Source organism: Crotalus tigris, unplaced genomic scaffold, assembly GCF_016545835.1.
Source record: "Crotalus tigris isolate CLP2741 ecotype Arizona unplaced genomic scaffold, ASM1654583v1 scf7180000017599.838750, whole genome shotgun sequence".
Taxonomy (NCBI): Eukaryota; Metazoa; Chordata; class Lepidosauria; order Squamata; family Viperidae; genus Crotalus; species Crotalus tigris.
The window spans coordinates 197360-218109 of NW_024096503.1; the positions used below are offsets into that span (position 1 = coordinate 197360).

General features: G+C 46.5%; 1 protein-coding gene across 17 annotated transcripts in view; it reads left to right on the top strand.

The window, feature by feature from the left end:
* PTPRS (protein tyrosine phosphatase receptor type S) overlaps positions 1-20750 on the top strand; it is a 344929-nt gene that overhangs the window by 130682 nt on the left and 193497 nt on the right. For all 17 annotated transcript variants that reach the window (XM_039366958.1, XM_039366982.1, XM_039366949.1 and 14 more), the window contains exon 2: positions 894-1064. In XM_039366958.1, coding sequence (XP_039222892.1) covers positions 983-1064 — 82 coding nt within the window. In that variant the 5' untranslated portion in view covers positions 894-982. The remainder of the gene's footprint in view (positions 1-893; positions 1065-20750) is intronic.

Here is a 20750-nt window from a genome sequence, read left to right on the forward strand (position 1 = left end):
CCTGAGCAGTGGGGCCGAGTGTGGGGTGAGCAGATTGCTAGTAGGATATGTGGTTGAATATGGGGTAGGACTTTTGGCAGTTTTGATCTCCCTTATCTGTGACGGTGTGGATCTGTTAATGCTGTCCTGAGACATTGTGAGATGGAGGGAAGGGAGGGAAGAAGGAGAGAAAGAAAGGTAAAGAAAGATAAAAAGAAAGAGAGGGAGGAAGGAAGGAGAGAAGGAAGGAAGAAGGAGGGAGGAGAGGAGGAGGCAAGGAGCTAGCAAGGAAGAGATAAAGAGGAAAGAGGAAAGAAGGAAAAGAGGAGAGGATGAGGCAAGGATCTAGAAAGAAGGGATAAGGAAGAGATAAAGAGGAAGGGAGGAAAGGAGAGGGAAGTTTAAAAAAGGAGAGGAAGGAGGAAGAAAGGAAGGAGAGGAGGAGAGGAGGAGGGAGGAGAAGAGGCAAGGATCTAGAAAGAACGGATGAGGAAGAGATAAAGAGGAAGGGAGGAAAGGAGAGGGAAGTAAAGAAAGGAGAGGAAGGAGGAAGAAAGGAAGGAGAGAAGGACGGAGGGATGGAGGAGGAGAGAAAGCAAGGAAGAAAAGGAAGGAAGAGGAAACAAAAGAAAGATAAAAAAGAAAGGAAGGATGGAAAGAGAGGAAGGAGAGAGGGAGAGAGGGAGGGAGCAGGCAAAAGAGGAAGGAAGAGAAAAGAAAAATAAAAAGGAAAGAGAGACAGAGGGAAAGAGGAAGAAGGAAGGAGGGGGAGGATCCTGGCGGGATCTGGTTAGGGAAGATGCAGAAAGTGCTGGCCGGCTGACTTTGTGGGTTTCTCACACACCTTCCCCTCCCTTGCGCTCCTTTGACAAGGCCCTCCGACTCACAAACCGTCTCCTTTCTCTCTGCTGCAGGTTCTGACCCGGTTCCAGAGGACCTGTGAGCCCCGGTGAGGTGGGCGGGCGGCCCAGCCGAGGCCGGAGTCCCCTGTCCGGCCCTCAGCATGAATCCCAGTTCACCGGTGTTCCTGGTCGTCCCCGTCGCCAGCCTCCTCTCCTGGCTGATGACCGGCTGCGCCACCGAAAGTAAGTCCGGGTGCGGCACCCGCTCTCAATTTGGCAAAAGCCGGAGCTCGAGGGCGTGTTTTTCTGATCTGTCTTTAGCTCGCTTGGCATCTGGATGCAATAGCGGGGAAGACACACTCTGCACATGTTCAGAGGTGCTCTTGTCCTCTTCTTGAAGGAGACTCTTGAGAGGGAGAAGCTGACCAGTTTAGTGCTGAGGGGACAGGGAAGGGGCGTTCCCTTTGCTCTCTGTGGCTCCAAATGGCAAGATTAGAACCCAGGACTGGGGAAGTAAAGGGGGTAGTCCAGGGGTAGGCAACCTTGGCTCTTTTATGACTCGTGGACTTCAACTCCCAGAATTCCTGAACCAGCCACGCTGAGGGGAAAGGGAGAGGTTTCCAAGCTGAGCCATGGCGGCTCAGGAATTCTGGGAGTTGAAGTCCACAAGTCATAAAAGAGCCAAGGTTGCCTACCCCTGGGCTAGGCCTAGACTGCTTTATGAGCCGAGGTGGCAGCAGTGCAGTACTGCAGGCTGCAGGCCACTTTAGCTGACTGTGTTCCAGCGGTTCAAATCTCACCTCTCTCCGGCTCAAGGTTGACCTTCCCCTTCTCCTTAGGTAAAATGAGGACCCAGATTGTTGGGGGCAATATAGATATATATATATATATACATTGCTTACTGGTGTACACCGCTTAGAGAGTGCTTGCACTTAAAGCGGTATAGAAGTCTCATAAATAAATAAATGACTCGTGGACTTCAACTCCCAGAATTCCTGAGCCAGCATGGCTCAGCTTGGAAACTTCTCTCTTTCCCCTCAGCATGGCTGGCTCAGGAATTCTGGGAGTTGACGTCCACGAGTCCTAAAAGAGCCAAGGTTGCCTACCCCTGATCTGGGACTTCAACTCCCAGAATCCCCTAGGCCAGAGGTAGGCAACCTTGGCTCTTTTATGCTTCATGGACTTCAACTCCCAGAATTGCTGAGCCAGCCACGCTGAGGGGGAAAAGGAGAGGTTTCCAAGCTGAGCCATGCTGGCTCAGGAATTCTGGGAGTTGAAGTCCACGAGTCATAAAAGAGCCAAGGTTACCTATCCTTGGAGTAGTCCTTGATTTACAACCGTTTGTTTATGACCCTTTCCAAGTTACAGCAGCATTGGAAAAAAGTGACTTTATTATCTTGGTTAGTTATGATTGATCTGGTTTGGGTAACCTACTTGAAAAGCTTTGCTAAGGGCCAGCGTGTCAATCTTTTAATGAAATAATTTTGAAAAAAACATCCTGGTTTTCATTCCGATTATAGACAAACTCAGGCAGTTCATTTGCAAAGCTGGCGATAGCTGGTTAAAACAGAGTTTCCCCACCTGTAACAGTTTCCAAGCGTGGGGACTTCAAATCCCAGAATTCCCCAGCCAACCAGCTGGGAAATTCTGCCGGCTGGGGAATTCTGGGAGTTAGAAGTCGACACATCTGAAAATGAAAAAGGTTGAGAGACACCAATTTGAATTCCTCCTGCTTCTCCATTTCTTTTCTTTTTTTTTTCTTTTGCTTTCAAGAACACAATATATACACAGTTGGTCCTCCACTTATGACAGTTCATTTAATGACCCTGACTCAGCCTTATAACCGTTGTAGCATCCCCTTGGTCAGACACTTGGCAACTTACTCGTATTTATGACGGTTACAGTGTCCTGGGGTCATGTGATCCCCCTTTCGCGACGAGCCAAGTCAGTGGGGGAGTCCAGATTCACTTAACAACCGTGTTCCTCATTTAACAACCAAAGGATTCACTTAACAAATGTGGCAAGAAAAGTTGTAAAATGGGCAAAATTCACTTAACCGCTATCTTGCTTAGCGGCAGAAATTTTGGGTTCAGTTGTGTTCGTAAGTCGAGGACTGCTATACAGTCAGTAAATATAAAAATTTGGTTTATTGGATTACAGGTCCCTATTTCATTGTTCGGCCTGTCAGCTTGCTGTGAGACAAGGAGTTTCTGTGTACAGGGCTGTACACTAGAATCAACAAACAATATCTTTTTTCCCAGGCTCCTAAATCATAAATCATAAAAGTATTTAAAGATTAATGCCTTGAAATTTTGTTGGTTTCAGTTTAAAGTGGAGTTTTATCCCTTAAGGCCTTCCATTTTGCACCCTCAATCCTGAGCAAGGAGTTTACTGAGGTTGCTTACTGCATTGATATCTCAAAATATTAGGTGGCAAAGGCTTAAAATGGATTTTTTTTTTCTCCTGCTGGCAGCTCAAAGTGTGAGATTGTGCCAGAAATTCTGTGCTTACTAAAAGTAGGTTTTTTATTAAATTTAAAGACTCCCTCAGCTCCTAATGGCTACCCCAAATTATCCATGAAGCTTTTACAGTAAAAGCTTTTTCTGAGAATTTTTTGGTTTTCCCTTTCTTAGGAGATTCCTTGAGGAACTTTTTTCACTGTTGTGCGCTGCCCAGGCTCACTTTTTGAGAGATGGGCAGCCATATAAATTGGATAAACAAATGAACAGTCTCTGGGTGGTCTCCCATCCTAGTTGGATCCAACCGGCTCTAACCCTGCCTAGCCTTTCCTGAGATCAGCCATGGTCAAGTAATTGCCACCCTCTTTTGAGTTAATGTTTTGTTAGTATTAAACAGAATAACAGAGTGGGAAGGGACCTTGAAGGTCTTCTAGTCCAACCCCCTGCTCAGGCAGGAAACCCTATACCAGTAGTGGCGAACCTATCGCACGCGTGCCAGAGGCGGCACTCAGAGCCCTCTCTGTGGGCGCTCACGCCGTTGCCCCAGACCCACCTCCCCCGTGGCCCCCTCCTCACCAGCAGCTCTCTCGGAGGAGAGTCGCCCTCTGAGCACAGCCAGCGCGGAGCAGCGCAGCCAAGAACATGGCAGGAATAAGGCTCCGCTCTTGTGCCCCGTTGCACGCAGATGATGCTGCAGGGCGTGGGCAAAAGGCATGGCCGCCATTGCACTGCTGGGCCACCTGGGCAAGCTGTAGAGGCAGTGGGTGGCCCTGGGGGTGGGCGGGGGGGAGCAGGAGTGGAGCAGGGGCAGGCAGAGCCGGTTTTTGGGCACTCGGTCTCTAAAAGGTTTGCCATCACTGCCCTATACCATTTCAGACAAATGGCTGTCCAGTCTCTTCTTAAAAACTTCCAGTGTTGGAGCATCGACAGCTTCTGGAGGCAAGGAGTTCCACTGGTTAATTTTCTCACTGTCAGGAAGCTTCTCCTTAGTTCTAGGTTGCTTCTCTCCTTGGTTAGTTTCCATCCGTTGCTTCTTGTCCTGCCTTCAGGCACTTTGGAGAATAGCTTGACTCCCTCTTCTTTGGGGCAGCCCCTGAGATATTGGAAGACTGCTATCATGTCCCCCCTTGTCCTTCTCTTCATTAAACCAGACGTACCCAATTCCAGCAACCGTTCCTTATATGTTTTAGCCTCCAGTCCCCTGATCATCTTTGTTGCTCTTCTCTGTACTGTTTCTAGAGTCTCAACATCTTTTTTACATCGTGGTGACCAAAACTGGATGCAGTATTCCAAGTGTGGCCTTACCAAGGCCTTGTAAAGTGGGATTAATACTTCACGTGATCTTGATTCTATCCCTCTGTTAATGCAGCCTAGCACTGCGTTGGCCTTTTTGGTAGCTGCAGCACACGGCTGGCTCCTAGTTAGGTGATTGTCCACTAGGACTCCGAGGTCCCTCTCACAGTTACTACTATTGAGCAAGGTATCCCCTATACAATACCTGTACATTTGGTTTTTCTTGCATTGAAAAACCTTCCTTTTTTCACCGTTGAAGGGACCTTGGAGATCTTCTAGTCCACCCCCCTGCTCAAGCAGAAGACCTATACCATTTCGGACAAAATGGGATTATTATCTTCTTACAAGTTGGTCGTGTTTCTTGGCAACCACATACAGCACGTAGATTTTCCCCGGTGACAGGGTTTCTCAATGTGGGCAACGTTAAAGACGTGTCCCAGAATTCCCCAGCCACCAATTTACTAAAGAAAGTTCTGCAGCCGTTAGACTGCAATTGGGTTAAAAGAGTCTGAAGAAAAATAAACAGCAGAGGTCCAAGCTTCACTTAGGTATGAACCATTCACTCCCTTCTCAACCCCGTTTTCTTGGCCAAAGTCTCCAAAATAACAGAATAACAAGAGTTGGAAGGGACCTTGGAGGTCTTCTAGTCCAACCCCCTCGATGAAGCAGAAAACCCTATCCCGTTTCAGACAAATATCTGTCCACTCTCTTCTTCAAAACCTCCAGTGATGGAGCACCCACAACCTCTGGAGGCAAGCAGTTCCACTGGTTAATTGTTCTGGAAGGGAGGGACAGAGAGAGGGAGGAGGGGGGGAAGAAGGGAGGAAGGAGAGAAGAGAGGAGGATGGAGGGAAGGAGGGAGGAAGGCAAGAAGGGAGAAGTAGAGGAGCAGAGGGAGAGAAGAAGGGAGGATGGAAGAAAGGGAGGGAGGAAGGAAAGGAGAGGAGGATGGATTGTGGATGGAGGGAAGGAAGAAAGGGAGGGAGGAGTGGGGGAAGAAGGGAGGAAGGAGAGAAGAGAGAAGGGAGGAAGGAAGAAGGAGAGGAGAAAAGGATGGAGAGGATGCATTATGGATGGAGGGAAGGAAGAAAGGGAGGGAGGGAGGAGAGGGGGAAGGAAGAGGAGGAGAGAAGGGAGGAAGGAAGAGTAGAGAAGAGGAGGGAGAGAAGGAGGGAGGGAGGGTGAATGGAAGGGAGGAAGGAAAGGATGGATTATGGATGGAGGGAAGGAAGAAAGGGAGGGAGGGAAGAGTGGGGGAAGAAGGGAGGAAAGAACAGAAGGAGAGAAGGGAGGAAGGAAGGAGAGGAGAAGAGGGAGAGAAGGAAGGGTGAATGGAAGGGAGGGAGGGAGGAAAGGAGAGGAGGATGGATTATGGATGGAGGGAAAGAAGAAAGGGAGGGAGGGAGGAGTGGGGGAAGAAGGGAGGAAGGAGAGAACAGGAGGAGAGAAGGGAGGAAGGAAGAAGGAGAGGAGAAGAGGAGAGAGAAGGAGGGTGAAATGGAAGCGAGGGAGGAAGGAAAGGAGAGGAGGATGGATTATGGATGGAAGGAAGGAAGAAAGGGAGGGAGGGAGGAGTGGGGGAAGAAGGAGAGAAGGGAGGAAGGAAGAAGGAGAGGAGAAAAGGATGGAGAGGAGGATGCATTATGGATGGAGGGAAGGAAGAAAGGGAGGGAGGAGTGGGGGAAGAAGGGAGGAAGGAGAGAACAGAAGGAGAGAAGGGAGGAAGGAGAGGAGAGGAGAAGAGGGAGAGAAGGAAGGGTGAATGGAAGGGAGGGAGGGAGGAAAGGAGAGGAGGATGGATTATGGATGGAGGGAAGGAAGAAAGGGAGGGAGGGAGGAGTGGGGGAAGAAGGGAAGAAGGAGAGAAGGGAGGAAGGAAGAAGGAGAGGAGAAAAGGATGGAGAGGAGGATGCATTATGGATGGAGGGAAGGAAGAAAGGGAGGGAGGGAGGAGTAGGGGAAGAAGGGAGGAAGGAGAGAACAGGAGGAGAGAAGGGAGGAAGGAAGAAGGAGAGGAGGGAGGGTGAATGGAAGGGAGAGAGGAAGGAAAGGAGAGGAGGATGGATTATGAATGGAGGGAAGGAAGAAAGGGAGGGAGGGAGGACAGGGGGAAGAAGGGAGGAAGGAGAAGAAGGAAGGAAGATAGATGATGGGAAGGAAGCATTTATTTCCAAATATATATATCTATGCACATAAAATACGAATATACAGTTTGGAGCCAATCCTCAAACTGCCTCCCCAATAGACTCAGAAGGAAAAACGGCAGGGATTGGGGACGGAGCAAGGGAAGGAGAGGGAGGGAAAGAGACGTGTGACCTGCCCTTGGAATAATTTATTATCCTTTGAAGTTGTAAAGGAAATCTCCTTGGCTGGAGGGCATGCTTTCTCTCTGTCAGTTTGGAAACAGGTTAGCCGAGGATGGTGGCTGCTGTTAGGATTGATATTATTGCATTTTCTGTATGATTAATGAAAGCAGTGTCTTCTACCTCCCCCCCCTTTTTTTTACATAAAACTTCCATTTCTTACTTAAAAGTTCTTAGTAGGAAAACTGGGGAAAATAAACTGGGGGAAATGGCTGTCCAGTCTCTTCTTAAAAACTTCCAGTGTTGGAGCATTCACCGCTTCTGGAGGCAGGTTGTTCCACTGGTTAATTGTTCTAACTGTCAGGAAGTTTCTCCTTAGTTCTAGGTTGCTTCTCTCCTTGGTTAGTTTCCATCCGTTGCTTCTTCTCCTGCTTTCGAGTGCTTTGGAGAATAGCTTGACTCCCTCTTCTTTGGGGCAGCCCCTGAGATACTGGAAGACTGTTATCATGTCCCCCCTCATCCTTCTCTTCGTTAAACTAGAGTAGACATCCCCAATTCCAGCCACCGTTCCTTCTATGCTTTAGCCTCCAGTCCCCTGATCATCTTTGCTGCTCTTCTCTGCGCTCTGCACTCTTTCTATCACTCTGTGCGTGTTACTCCTGAAAAGATGAAGAGAAGAAAAAGAGATTTTTTTTTTCTCAAGTATGCAAAAGTAAAGGATGATTGGTTCTCTCTGACTCCAGAGAACAGGACTGAAATTGGGATAAGGACTACAGTTGGGAAAAGAAGAGGGAGTCAACATATTCTCCAAAGCGCCTGAAGGCAGGACAAGAAGCAACGGATGGAAACTCATCAAGGAGAGAAGCAACCTGGAACTAAGGAGAAATTTTCTGATATTGAGGACAATTAACCAGTGGAACCACCTGCCTCCAGAAGCGGTGAAAGCTCCAACACTGGAAGTTTTTAAGAAGAGACTGGACAGCCATTTGCCTGAAATGGTATAGGGTTTCCTGCCTGAGCAGGGGGTTGGACTAGATGACCTCCAAGGTCCCAACTTTATTATTATTATTATTATTATTATTATTATTATTATTATTATTATTATTATTATTATTATTAAAGATTTTCCATTCCTACGCAAGGGGGTTGTTATCTGAGTCCTGCCCCGTTACACACCTTTTTGCCATCTTTGTTAAGCAAATCACTGCAGCTGTTAAGTAAATCAAACGGTCACTTAAATAAATCGGGGTTCCCCCATTAACTTTGTTTGTTAGAAGCCAACTGGGAAGGTTGCAGAGAGTGAACATGTGACCCCAGGATGCTACATTCGTCATAAATACAGACAGTCCTCGACGTACGACCACAATTGAGTCCAACATTTCTGTTGCTAAGGAGACATTTGTTAAGTGCGTTGTGCCCCATTTTACGACCTTTCTTGCCACAGTTGCTAAGGGAATCACTGCAGTCATTAAGTGACCCGGTTGTTAAGTGAAACTACCTTCCCCATGGACTTCGCTTGTCAGAACGTCGCCAAAGGGGATCACATGACCTCCAGGACACTGCGACCGTCATAAATGTGAGTCAGTTGCCAAGCGTCTGAATTCTGATCAGGTGAACGTGGAGATTCTGCAACGGTTGTAAGTGTGGAAAATGGTCATAAGTCGCTTACTTTCAGTGTCGTTGTAACTTTGAACGGACACTAAGTGAACAGCTAAAAATCAAGGCTCAGCCATACATCACCCGTTGCCAAGCCGCATAATTTTCATTATATGACTGGGGATATGGAAACGGTTGTAAGTACGAGGACTGGTAATAAGAATAGAATAGAATAGAATAGAATAGAATAGAATAGAATAGAATAGAATAGAATAGAATAGAATAGGAGTAGAGTAGAACAGAACAGAATAGAATAGAATAGAATAGAAAATAGAATGGAATGGAATGGAATAGAATTATGGGATAGAATAGAATAGAATTATGGGATAGAATAGAATAGAATAGAATTATGGGATAGAATAGAACAGAATAGCATAGAATAGCATAGAATAGAATAGAATAGAATAGAATAGAGCTGGAAGGGACCTTGGAGGTCTTCTAGTCCAGCCCCCCACTTAAGCAGGAGAACATACCATCTTAGACAAGTGACTGTCTAGCCTCTTCTTAAAAACCTCCAGTGATGGAGCACCCACGATTTCTGGAGGCAAGCAGTTCCACTGGTTAATTGTCCTCACTGTTAGGAGGTTTCTCCTTGATTCCAGGTTGTTTCTCTCTTTGATCAGTTTCCAACCGTTGTTTCTTGTCCTTCCCTCTGGTTCTTTGGAGAATAACATAACCCCTTCTTCTTTGTGACAGCCCCCCAGATACTGGAAGACTGCTATCATGTCACCCCTATTTCTTCTTTTCTTTAGACTGGCCAAACCCAAGTCCTGCAGCCGTTCTTCGTATTTTTAGCCTCCAGGCCTTGGATCATCTTAGTTGCTCTTCTCTGAACTTTTTCCAAACTCTCAACATCTTTTTTGTGATATGGTGACCAAAATTGGCTGCAGTATTCCAGGTGTGGTCTCGCTAGGGTTTTATAAAGCGGTACTAATAATGTGGGTGATCTTGATTCTATGCCTCCGTTTATTCAACCCAGGATTGTATTAGCTTTTTTGGTGGCAGCTGCACACAGCTGGCTCATGTTTAAGTGATCGTCCACTAGGACTCCAAGGTCCCTCTCACAGTCGCTGTTTTTGACCTAGGTCTCGCCCAATCTGTATAAGTCATTTTTTTGTGTGTGGCATTGTAATTTTGAACAAATACTGATCGAAAGTTTGTAAGTTGAGGACACTTTGCACGCAGAGGGCAAAGAAAGCAGATTTGGGGCGACAGTTGGTTTCGTGAAATAACTAGAGAAAGAAAAAAAAATCTGCTTTCTCGACAAACTTGTCAGTTGGGAAAAGATGCTAACAGCCTCCTCCGCGTTTTGGGGCCGACCCAAATTTGACACGACTCTCCTCCTACGAGGAGACAAAGAGACCAGGGGAGACTGTGTGGGAATCTAAATGCATGTGAGAACACAGAGGATGAAAGGGGGGGGGGGAAACTATAGAAAGTGAGATTTTCAGGTCTGCAAACCAGCTGTCAGGGGCAGCACAGCCTGGATTGGGTGGGCGGGGTTGGCTAGGAAAGGCCTAGAAATCATGGCTGGCTTTTAATTGAATCGGTCACTCAGATGGTGGCCGGGATAAGAGGAGAAGATGGGAAGAGGATCCCTCTTGGCTGCTTTCATCTCGTTGAGGAGAGGTGGAAGGGAAAAAGCTAACACAGTGCTGGGCTGCATTAACAGAAGGATAGAATCAAGATCACATGAAATATTAATACCACTCTTCAATGCCTTGGTAAGGCCACACTTGGAATCCTGCATCCAGTTTTGATCACCACAATGTAAAAAAGATGTTGAGACTCTACAAAGAGTGCAGAGAAGAGCAACAAAGATCATCAGGGGTCTGGAGGCTAAAACATACAAGGAACGGTTGCTGCAGTTGGGTATGTCCAGTTTAATGAAAAGAAGGACGAGGGGGGACATGAAAGCAGTCTTCCAGTATCTCAGGGGCTGCCCCAAAGAAGTGGGAGTCAAGTCATTCTCCAAAGTGCCTGAAGGCAGGACAAGAACAACAGATGGAAACTAATCAAGGAGAGCAGCAACCTGGAACTAAGGAGAAACTTCCTGACAGTGAGAACAATTAACCAGTGGAACAACCCGCCTCCAGAAGCGGTGAATGCTCCAACACTGGAAGCTTTTAAGAAGAGACTGGACAGCCATTTGTCTGGAATGGTATAGGGTCTCCTGCCTGATCAGGGGGTTGGACTAGATGACCTCCAAGGTCCCTTCCAAATTTACTATTATTATTAACAACCTGCCTCCAGAAGCCGTGAATGCTCCAACACTGGAAGTTTTTAAGAAGAGATTGGACAGCCATTTGTCCGAAATGGTATAGGGTCTTCTGCCTGAGCAGGGGGTTGGACTAGATGACCTCCAGGGTCCCTTCCAACTTTATCATTATTATTAATGATGGAGGGTGAGGGAGAGAAAGAAGGAGAGAGCAGAGGGGAGAGGAAAGAATAGAACAAATCCCTCCCAAGCTTCCGTCAGAAAAAAAAGCAAAATGCTGTTTTCTGGGGGAAAAAAAAAAAAAAAAAGAAGACCAAGTGAGACTAACGATGGAGAGGGCCATTGGGAAACGAAAAATAAAAATAAAATAAAATAAAATAAATGCAGCTTCTGTTTGGCCAGCGAGGACATCACCAGCCGGAGGAGAAAACCGCAGGCGTAACTCGGGCTGCTTCGCTAGCACACCGTAGCGCTTGCTGTCTCTTCCCTCCGAATCGTAGCTGGACAATGCGCGACGATGCCTTTATGCGCTGAAGCCGCCTCCCCCGCCTGCAGAAAAGCGCTGGCGGGCACGGCAAACAATTTATTCTTTCAAGCGGGGCCCAGGCAGCTGGGTGCCCCTCTGTGTCCTCCAGGAGCTAAAAGCAAATGAAAAATCCCACGGACAATGAAATGTCTGTTCCAAGGGGCTCTGAATAGCACAAATGCTTGTAGCCGTTTTTCAAAGGGAGGGCGAAATAAATCGGCCTATTCTTCCCACCCGCACCGTCCCTCGGCCTCTCGAAAAACAGCCTGGCTGCTGGAAAGCTCCCCCTTGCAAATTTGCCGGGCCAAAGGCTTGGAATCCTGCACTTTTTGGCCTGGGTTAAGGCAGGCTGGGAGGGAGGGAGGAAAGAGGCTTGCCAGTTCCAGGAAAAAACGAGGATGAAAAGTTTGGTGGCCTGCAGGGGGAGGAGGAATCCGATTCTGTCTCGTTGATTATCTGCAGAAACCAGGATTTTTTTGCCTCAGAACACACAAGGAAGACTAGAAACTTTGTTCTTCAAGCTGAACCCAGTCTAGTGACATTGCCGACAACCACTTTGCTTAGCCCCAGAAATTTGGGTGGTTTTTTCCCTTCTCCATTTGCCCTTCCTTCCTTCCTTCCTTCCTTCCTTCCTTCCTTCCTTCCTTCCTTCCTTCCTTCCTTCTTCCCTCTTCCCTCCCTCCCTTCCTCCTTCCCTCCCTCTTTTCCTCCCTTCCCATCCCCCTTCTCCCACATTTTCCATCTTTCCTTCTCTTCCTCCCTCCCTCCCCATCCTTCCCTTCCTTCTCTCACTTCTTCCTTCCCTCCCTCCCTCCCCATCGCTCCCTTTCTTCTCTCACTTCTTCCTTCCCTCCCTCCCTCCCCATCCCTCCCTTCCTTCTCTCACTTCTTCCTTCCTTCCCTCCTTCTCTTCCTCCCTCCCCATCCCTCCCTCCTTCCACTTTTCCTTCCTTCCTTACTTCCCTCCCTCTCTTCCTCCCTCCCTCCCCAACCCTCCCTTCTCCCACTTTTTCTTTTCTTCCCTCCCTCTCTTCCTCCCTCTCTCCCCATCCCTCCCTCCCTTCTCCCACTTTTTCCTTCCCTCCCCATCCCTCCCTTCCTTCTCCCACTTTTTCTTTCCTTCCTCCCTTCCTTCCCTTTCCCCTCCTCTCCTCTTTAAATTGTTGAGGTTAAGAAACACTGATTTTGGCAACGCATCAAAGCTGTTCTTCCAATTACAGATAGTCCTCGGCTTACAACCATTTGTTTAACAACCATTCAAAGTTATAACGGTCCTGAAAAAAGTGCCTTACAACCAATCCTCGCATTCACAAACCTCACCATGTCCCTACGGCCATATGATCAGAATTCGGGCATTTGGCAACCAGCATATATTAATGACGGTTGCACCATCCCCAGCCAGATACCCCAGATACCTCTCCAGATGTCAGCTCGGAGGAGGATGAACTAATTCCGGGCGTATCAGGAAGGGAGGGAGGAAGAGAGGGAGTTGGAGAGGAAGTTAGTTCAAACATGACTGTGGCAGGACAGCCCCGAGGCTTCAGGTGGGGAAAGCATACGGCTGCAGCCGGTCAGTGACCAGGAAAAGGAACTGCCTTCTCCACCTGATCCAAGAATACCTAGGGCAGAGAAAAGGCAGGAGCAGAGAAGGTCAGCCAGATTACTCGTGAGGAGGCAGCCTCACCCCTCTTGAAGGGCTGTACCAGAAGTTGGCTATTTAGCCGAGCAAACGGGCGGGGTGATTCTAGGAGTGGATTTGTTTTCTTGCTGTGTGTTCCTACCTTGAACTTCGGGTTGTGTCTCTTCAGCTGTTGCCTTTCCTTTGTCTGTGGACTTGCCTTTGCCTTGGGAACTTGCTTTTGCTTAGTGGACTGGACTCACCTTTGCCTTGAGGACGAGTAGCCCGGGGGTCTCCAAACTTGGCCCTTTTATGACTTGTGGACTTCAACTCCCAGAATTCCTCAGCCAGGCACGCTGACTGAAGAATTCTGGGAGATGAAGTCCCCAAGTCATAAAAAAGACCAAATTTGAAGACTCCTGCTTGTGGACTTCAACTCCCAGAATTCCTCAGCCAGGTACACTGACTGAGGAATTCTGGGAGATGAAGTCCACAAGTCATAAAAGGGCCAAGTTTGAAGACCTCTGGAGTAGCCTTTGGAACTCATTGGGGTTGAGCTGGTGCCAGCTGTGTGTTTGTGTGTGTGTTTTTGGGGGGCAATTAGATTTCTTCCAGGACTGCATGGAGGGAATCTCTGCCCTTTTGTCTCCTGAAATGTGTCCCCTGGATCTCATTTCCCTTGGTCAGGAGCGCTGATGATTTAATTACAAACTTCCAGTAATAGCATATTCTCATTCTGACCTACAATATACAATATTTCCCTTGAGGCAAACTCAATTAATGGTGCCTCGGCCATAGAGTTCCCTCAGTTACCATAGAGATGCGGCAGAATCATAGAGCTGGGAGGGACCTTGGAGGTCTTTAGTCCAGGGATAGGCAACCTTGGCCCTTTTGTGACTCGTGGACTTCAACTCCCAGAATTCCTGAGCCAGCCATGCTGAGGGGAAAGAGGTTTCCAAGCTGAGCCATGCTGGCTCAGGAATTCTGGGAGTTGAAGTCCACGAGTCATAAAAGAGCCAAGGTTGCCTACCCCTGTTCTAGTCCAACCCCCCTCCTTCACGGATGCCCTTTCAGCTTCCCAGCTAATTCTACTGCACTGTACAGCTAGTCCTTGACTTACGACCAAAATTGACTCCAACCTTTCTCTTGGCAAGTGAGATGTCTGTGAAGTGAGTTCCGCCCCATTTTATGACCTTTGTTGCTACCACTGTTAAGTGAATCACTGCCGTTAGGTTAGGAACACGGTTGTTAAGTGAATCTGGCTTCCCCATTGGCTTGTTGGAAAGTCGCAAAAGGGGATCACGTGACCCAGGGGACACCACAACCGTCATAAATAGGAGTCAGTTGCCAACAGTCTGAATTTTGATCACATGACCATGGGGGATGCTGCGACGGTCGTAAGTGTGAAAAATGGTCATAAGTTACTTTTTTCAGTGTCTATTATATTACTTTGAACAGTCAACTAAACAAACTGCTATAAGTCAAAGGCTATTTGTAGTGGTGTCTCCCATCCACCCAGCAACCAGAGTTAGTCCTGCTTAGCTTTACAAGCCCCAGCTAGGTGTCATTCAGTGCTGCCACCTGGTGGCTTACTCTAATCTTAACAATTCTCCAGTCTTAGCAGTTCCCAAGTATAAGGAATAGAATAGAGTAGGGGTCTTCAAACTTGGCCACTTTAAGGTTTGTGGACTTCAACTCCCAGAATTCCTCAGCCAGCCCTGGGAATTGAAGTCCACAAGTCTTAGTGGCCAAGTTTGAAGACCCCTGGAATAGAGTATAGAGTGTATCGAGAATGAATAGAATAGAATAGAATAGAATAGAATAGAATAGAATAGAATAGAATAGAATAGGAGTTGGAAGGGACCTTGGAGATCTTCTAGTCCAACCCCCCTGCTCAGGCAGGAAACGCTATAGCAGTTCTAAGCCAGCTCTCTCCCAGATACTGTAGTCCTCAACCTACAGCCACAACTGAGCCCAAAATTTCCATTGCTAAGCATGACAGTTGTTAAGTGCTCCATTTTACGACCTTTTTGGCCACAGAGGTTTAGTGAACTCCTGCAATTGTTAAGTCAATCTGGCTTCTCCCATTGACTTTGCTTGAGAAGGTGGACCACCTGGAGCAGAGGCCTTCAGACTTGGCCCTTTTGTGACTTGTGGACTTCAACTCCCAGAATTCCTCAGCCATGGAGTGACTCATAAAAGTGACCTTTCTCCTGATGTCTAAGCCGAAACTCCTTCCTAGGACCTCTTCCCCACTGGTTCAGCCCTAGAAAGATTTGAGGACATCTTTCTTTTCTCTCTCTGTGGCATATCTACACCCTAAACCAGGGGTCTTCAAACTTGGCCCTTTTATGACTCGTGGACTTCAACTCCCAGAACTCCTCAGCCAGCGTGCCTGGCTGAGGCATTCTGGGAGTTGAAGTCCACAAGTCATAAAAGGGCCAAGTTTGAAGACCCAGCTTGTGGACTTCAACTCCCAGAATTCCTCAGCCAGACACACTGGCTGAGGAATTCTGGGAGTTGAAGTCCACGAGTCATAAAAGGGCCACATTGGAAGACCCCTGCCCTCAAACCCACCCAGATCCTAGAGCTGTATCTTGCCCCCCTGAGGGCTGCTCTCCCAGCCTATTCAGGGGGCTCCTGGTTGGAGAAGGCAGCTCTTCCAAGTCAGCCCAGCCATGTCTTGCCTGAAGGAAACCAAGAAGGGTCGTGAACCTGCCCCAGATCCCAGGTGGCTGAAGACGACCGTTGCCCCCAAGAAATTCTTCCTGTCAATGGAGATTCTCAGTCATCCAAGTCGTGCTTATCCCAAAGGTGCTTTTCCAAAAGATAGCTAGACTTTTTTTTAGGGGGGGGGGGTTGTTGCTTGAAAACATTTCAAAACGTCAGAACTGAAGAAGCTTCTTGAGGGGGAAAAAAATAACCAATCAAGAAAGTCCAGTTGCCTTTCGGGAACGCACCTTTGGGACATGTCAAATCTTTGCATTCTGTTTCATGTGGCAGCAATGTTTAAAAAAAAATGGGGGGGGAGGGCCAGAACATGCTTGGGGGTGCCAGAAGGGGTCATAATAGGGGGGGACCTGTCAGTCCAGGTTTCTACATGCTCTTCCGGTCCTTCCCCGTCTGCAAATCATATAAAAAGAAACAAGAGGCCGTTTGACTCCTTTAAATAATATCCAGAAGGGAAATTATAAATGGCTCTCTGCTGATCTTGCAGCGGATGTGTGTGTGTGTGTGTGTGTGTGTGTGTGTGTGTGTTACATCTCTGGTTTTTTTTGTAAAGCCAAAATATTATGGATGGGGGGAGTGGCTGGGTGGAGAGGGAGAAAGAAACTCTGAGGCAAAAAGCGGCCTTATGAATCAGTACATTGAAAGAAGTGGAAACCAGCAAAGGTGCTTGATGGATGCAGGTGAAGGGGGGAAAAAAATATTCTGATTTATTTGGTACAGCGTTTTAAGTAGAAAGAAAGGGAAAAATATGTGCTTCCAGCTTAAATGCTGGCACGATTCATTGCTCATTCTGATGTGAGAGGGCTAGGTTGGTTTTTGACACCCCCACATCAGCTTGTCAGCTGGGAAGGGGGGGGGAACAAAAAAATCAAGGGATGGTCATGAATGCAATCTTTGCCATGTTTGAGGGGTCCTTGGTGCTTTGTCTGAATTTCCTTGTTTCCTTGCAGACGTTTCACGGCCCAGCTAGGTAACATCATCAGTGACGGAAGAGAGTGGGGTTTGTTCTCTGTTTATATATACTAGCTTGTTCTTGCAGTGTTGGTGGGAATGTTCTTAGTGCTTCCTTGATTAGGCTGTTGCTTAGTGTCTGATTGTTTATCTGAATCGGTAGTTCCTTGATTGGGGTGTTGTTTACTGTTTGATTGTTGGTCTAAGTGTTAATCTAGGTGTTAAACTCTGCTTACCGGGGTGTTGGTTGGTGACAAGAAGGTGTTTTTGTTTCCCGTGTAGCTTTTTAACGGTCTGTTTTGAATGGTGTATAAATGAATGGCATGTAAATATAAACAGAGAGCAAACCCCACACTCCCTCCTGGCCTTGATGATGTTACCAAGTTGGGCCATGAAACATCTGCAACAAAACAATCAAATTCAGAGGGCACCAAGAACGTGTAATCATCATCATCATCATCATCATCATCATCAAAAACTGGTGGGATCATAAAATAGAGAAAGTCATAGAAAATGATAAAATTAAACTGCTCTAGGACTTCAGAATTCAAACAGACAAGCACCTGCAACATAACACCCCAGACTTAACAATTGTCGATAAGAAAGACAAAAAAGTCTGGATAGTGGACGTGGCAGTGCCTGGAGACAGCAGAATAGAGGAGAAAGAACTGGAGAAGATAACAAAATACAAAGACCTACAAATAGAAATAGAAAGACTGTGGCAAAAGCAAGCAAGGGTAGTACCAATAGTCATAGGCGCCTTGGGTGCAATCCCAAAACAATTGGAGCACCACTTGAACACCATTGGCATTGACAAATTCGCTATTAGTCAATTGCAAAAGGCGGCTTTACTAGGAACTGCTTCCATCCTGCGACGATACCTGTAATACCATCAAACATTCACATCTGCCTATCCCAGGTCCTGGATAAGGACTCGATAGGTAGACAAAATGCCAAATCCAGTCTGAACATCTGGCTGACTGTGCGATGATCCATAATATAATAATAATAATAATAAAGTTGGAAGGGACCTTGGAGGCCATCTAGTCCAACCCCCTGCTCAGGCAGGAAACCCTGTAACATTTCAGACAAATGGCTGTCCAGTCTCTTCTTAAAAGCTTCCAGTGTTGGAGCATTCACCGCTTCTGGAGGCAGGTTGTTCCACTGGTTAATTGTTCTAACTGTCAGGAAATTTCTCCTTAGTTCTAGGTTGCTTCTCTCCTTGGTTAGTTTGCATCCGTTGCTTCTTGTCCTGCCTTCAGGTGCTTTGGAGAATAGAATAGAATAGAATAGAATAGAATAGAATAGAATAGAATAGAATAGAATAGAATATAGAATGGAATGTTATAGAATAGAATAGAATAGAATAGAATAGAATAGAATAGAATAGAATAGAATAGAATAGAATAGAATATAGAATGGAATGTTATAGAATAGAATAGAATAGAATAGAATAGAATAGGAGTCTTCTGGTCTAGTCTTCTAGTCTTTCTCTTTCGTTTTCAGTGTCACTCTGTCCATTTCTGCAGAGTTTAAAATTTTCTTAATTATCTCTTCCTGGTATTTCTTCATCTTTCCAATGTTGAGCAAATACAATTCTCGCTGCAGTGAACACACGTAACATTAAATACACACATTTCTTCTCCTAATTGCCTACAGTTCTACCTAACAGAAATAATTCTGGCTTAACATCTACGTGAGGGGGAAAACGTACTTTCAAAACCTTTGTCAAGGGCCGGTTGATGGTTCAAAAGATGCGTCCCAGCTACAAAATTGCCTCCATTCTAGAGCAATATCTGTGGCTCGGTGTATCGTGATGGACGCTCTTAAGCGTGCAGTGATTTTATTCTCGCAAGCCACGATGTGGGGGAGGTGTGACTTAAGGCGCGCTGGCTGTTATTACAGGTGGCGGTTTCTAATCTAACAGTCGCATTTATTTTTAGAAGATTTAATAAGCCTTCAGTTGAAGCGAGTTTTGCTTCAGAAAGCAGGAGGGGAGAGGTCAACTGAGGCACCTGGCAGCAGCCACAAGACCTTGGCTGTTTTCCTTGAGAAGCCTAAGTAAGATCAGACTCCATGCATCCTTGGAAGGGAGACCACCAGGTGATAAGCAGTTAGGGCATAGGTACTCCTTGATTTGGTTACCATCACAAATCGGGGGAGAGGTCAGCTGAGGCACCTGGCAGCAGCCATAAGACCTTGGCTGTTTTCCTTGAGAAGCCTAAGCAAGTTCAGACTCCATGCATCCTTGGAAGGGAGACCACCAGGTGATAAGCAGTTAGGGCTGATTTGCTTACCATCACAAATCGGGAGCAGAATTTCCTTTGCGAACCAAGGCAGCTATTAAGTGAGCCCGATACGACCACCTTTTTTGTGCCACAGTTGTTAAGCGTATCTCTGCAGTTGTTAAATGAATCACATGGTTGTTAAATGAATCTAGTCCCCCCCCCCGACTTTGCTTGTTACAAACTGGCTGGTCTCAAATGGTGATTGTGCGATCCGCCAGGACACTGCAACATCATAAATACATGTTGGTTGCCAAGAGCACAAATTTGGACTACGAGGATGCTGTGATGGCTGTAAGTGTGGAGCCCTTTTTTTTCAGGCCTGTTATATCTTCAGAAGATTAGTAAGTAAATAGTAGGGCTACTTGCATAGGGAAATCAGGAAAAAAAATTGCAAAAGAAGTGAATTTGGAGTGAATTTCAGCTAGGGTTGATCATGCCACAGATACTAGATTAGAAGTTCTATTTGACTTGTAGGAATTTTTTAAGATTTTGAAGAAAATACAGCCGGAGTAGTTGAGATCAGACACTTAAAAGTTAGAACATAAGGTAAAGTAGCCCTCAACTTACCATCCTTTATTTAGTGATAATTTGAAGTTGCGACGCCACTGAGAAAATGGACTTAGAACCGTTTTTCACACTTAATGGCCGTTGCAGCCTCCCCATGGTCACATGATCAAAAGTCACACACTTGCAGCTGGCTCATATTTATGACGGTTGCAGTGTCCCTGGGGGTCCTGTGATCCTCTTTGGTGACCTTCTGACAAGAAAAGTCAAGGGAGGAAGCCAGAGTCACTTAACAACTCTGTTACTCACTGAAGAACTGCAGTGATTCATTTTAACAGCCGGGGCGAGAAAGGTAAAAACAAAACAAAATGGGGCAAAACTCATTTAGCAACCATCTTGCTTAGCTAGGGAAATGTTGGGCTCAATTGTGGTCGTAAGAGGATTCTCAATCATCCAGGTAATAATAATAATAATAGTAATAATAATAATAACAACAACACCCCAGACTTAACAATTGTCGATAAGAAAGACAAAAAAGTCTGGATAGTGGACGTGGCAGTGCCTGGAGATAGCAGAATAGAAGAGAAAGAACTGGAGAAGATAACAAAATACAAAGACCTACAAATAGAAATAGAAAGACTGTGGCAAAAGCAAGCAAGGGTAGTACCAATAGTAATAGGCTCCTTGGGTGCAATCCCAAAACAACTGGAGCACCACTTGAACACCATTGGCATTGACAAATTCGCTATTAGTCAATTGCAAAAGGCGGCCTTATTAGGAACTGCTTCCATCCTGCGACGATATCTGTAATACCATCAAACATCCACATCTGCCTATCCCAGGTCCTGGGTAAGGACTCGATAGGTAGACAAAATGCCAAATCCAGTCTGAACATCTGGCTGACTGTGCGATGATTGATAATAATAATAATAATAATAAAAGTTGGAAGGGACCTTGGAGGTCATCGAGTCCAACCCCCTGCTCAGGCAGGAAGCCCTATACCAGGGGTAGGCAACCTTGGCTCTTTTATGACTTGTGGACTTTAACTCCCAGAATTCCTGAGGCAGCATGGCTCAGCTTGGAAACCTCTCCCTTTTCCCTCAGCATGGCTGGCTCAGGAATTCTGGGAGTTGAACTCCACGAGTCATAAAACAGCCCAGGTTGCCTACCCTTGATCTATTTATCTGTCTGTCTGTCTATCTATCTCATTTAGATCAGGGGTAGGCAACCTTGGCTCTTTTATGACTCATGAACTTCAACTCCCAGAATTCCTGAGCCAGCATGGCTTAGCTTGGAAACCTTTCCCTTTCCCTTCAGCATGGCTGGCTCAGGAATTCTGGGAGTTGAAGTCCACAAGTTATAAAAGGCAAGTTTGAAGACCCC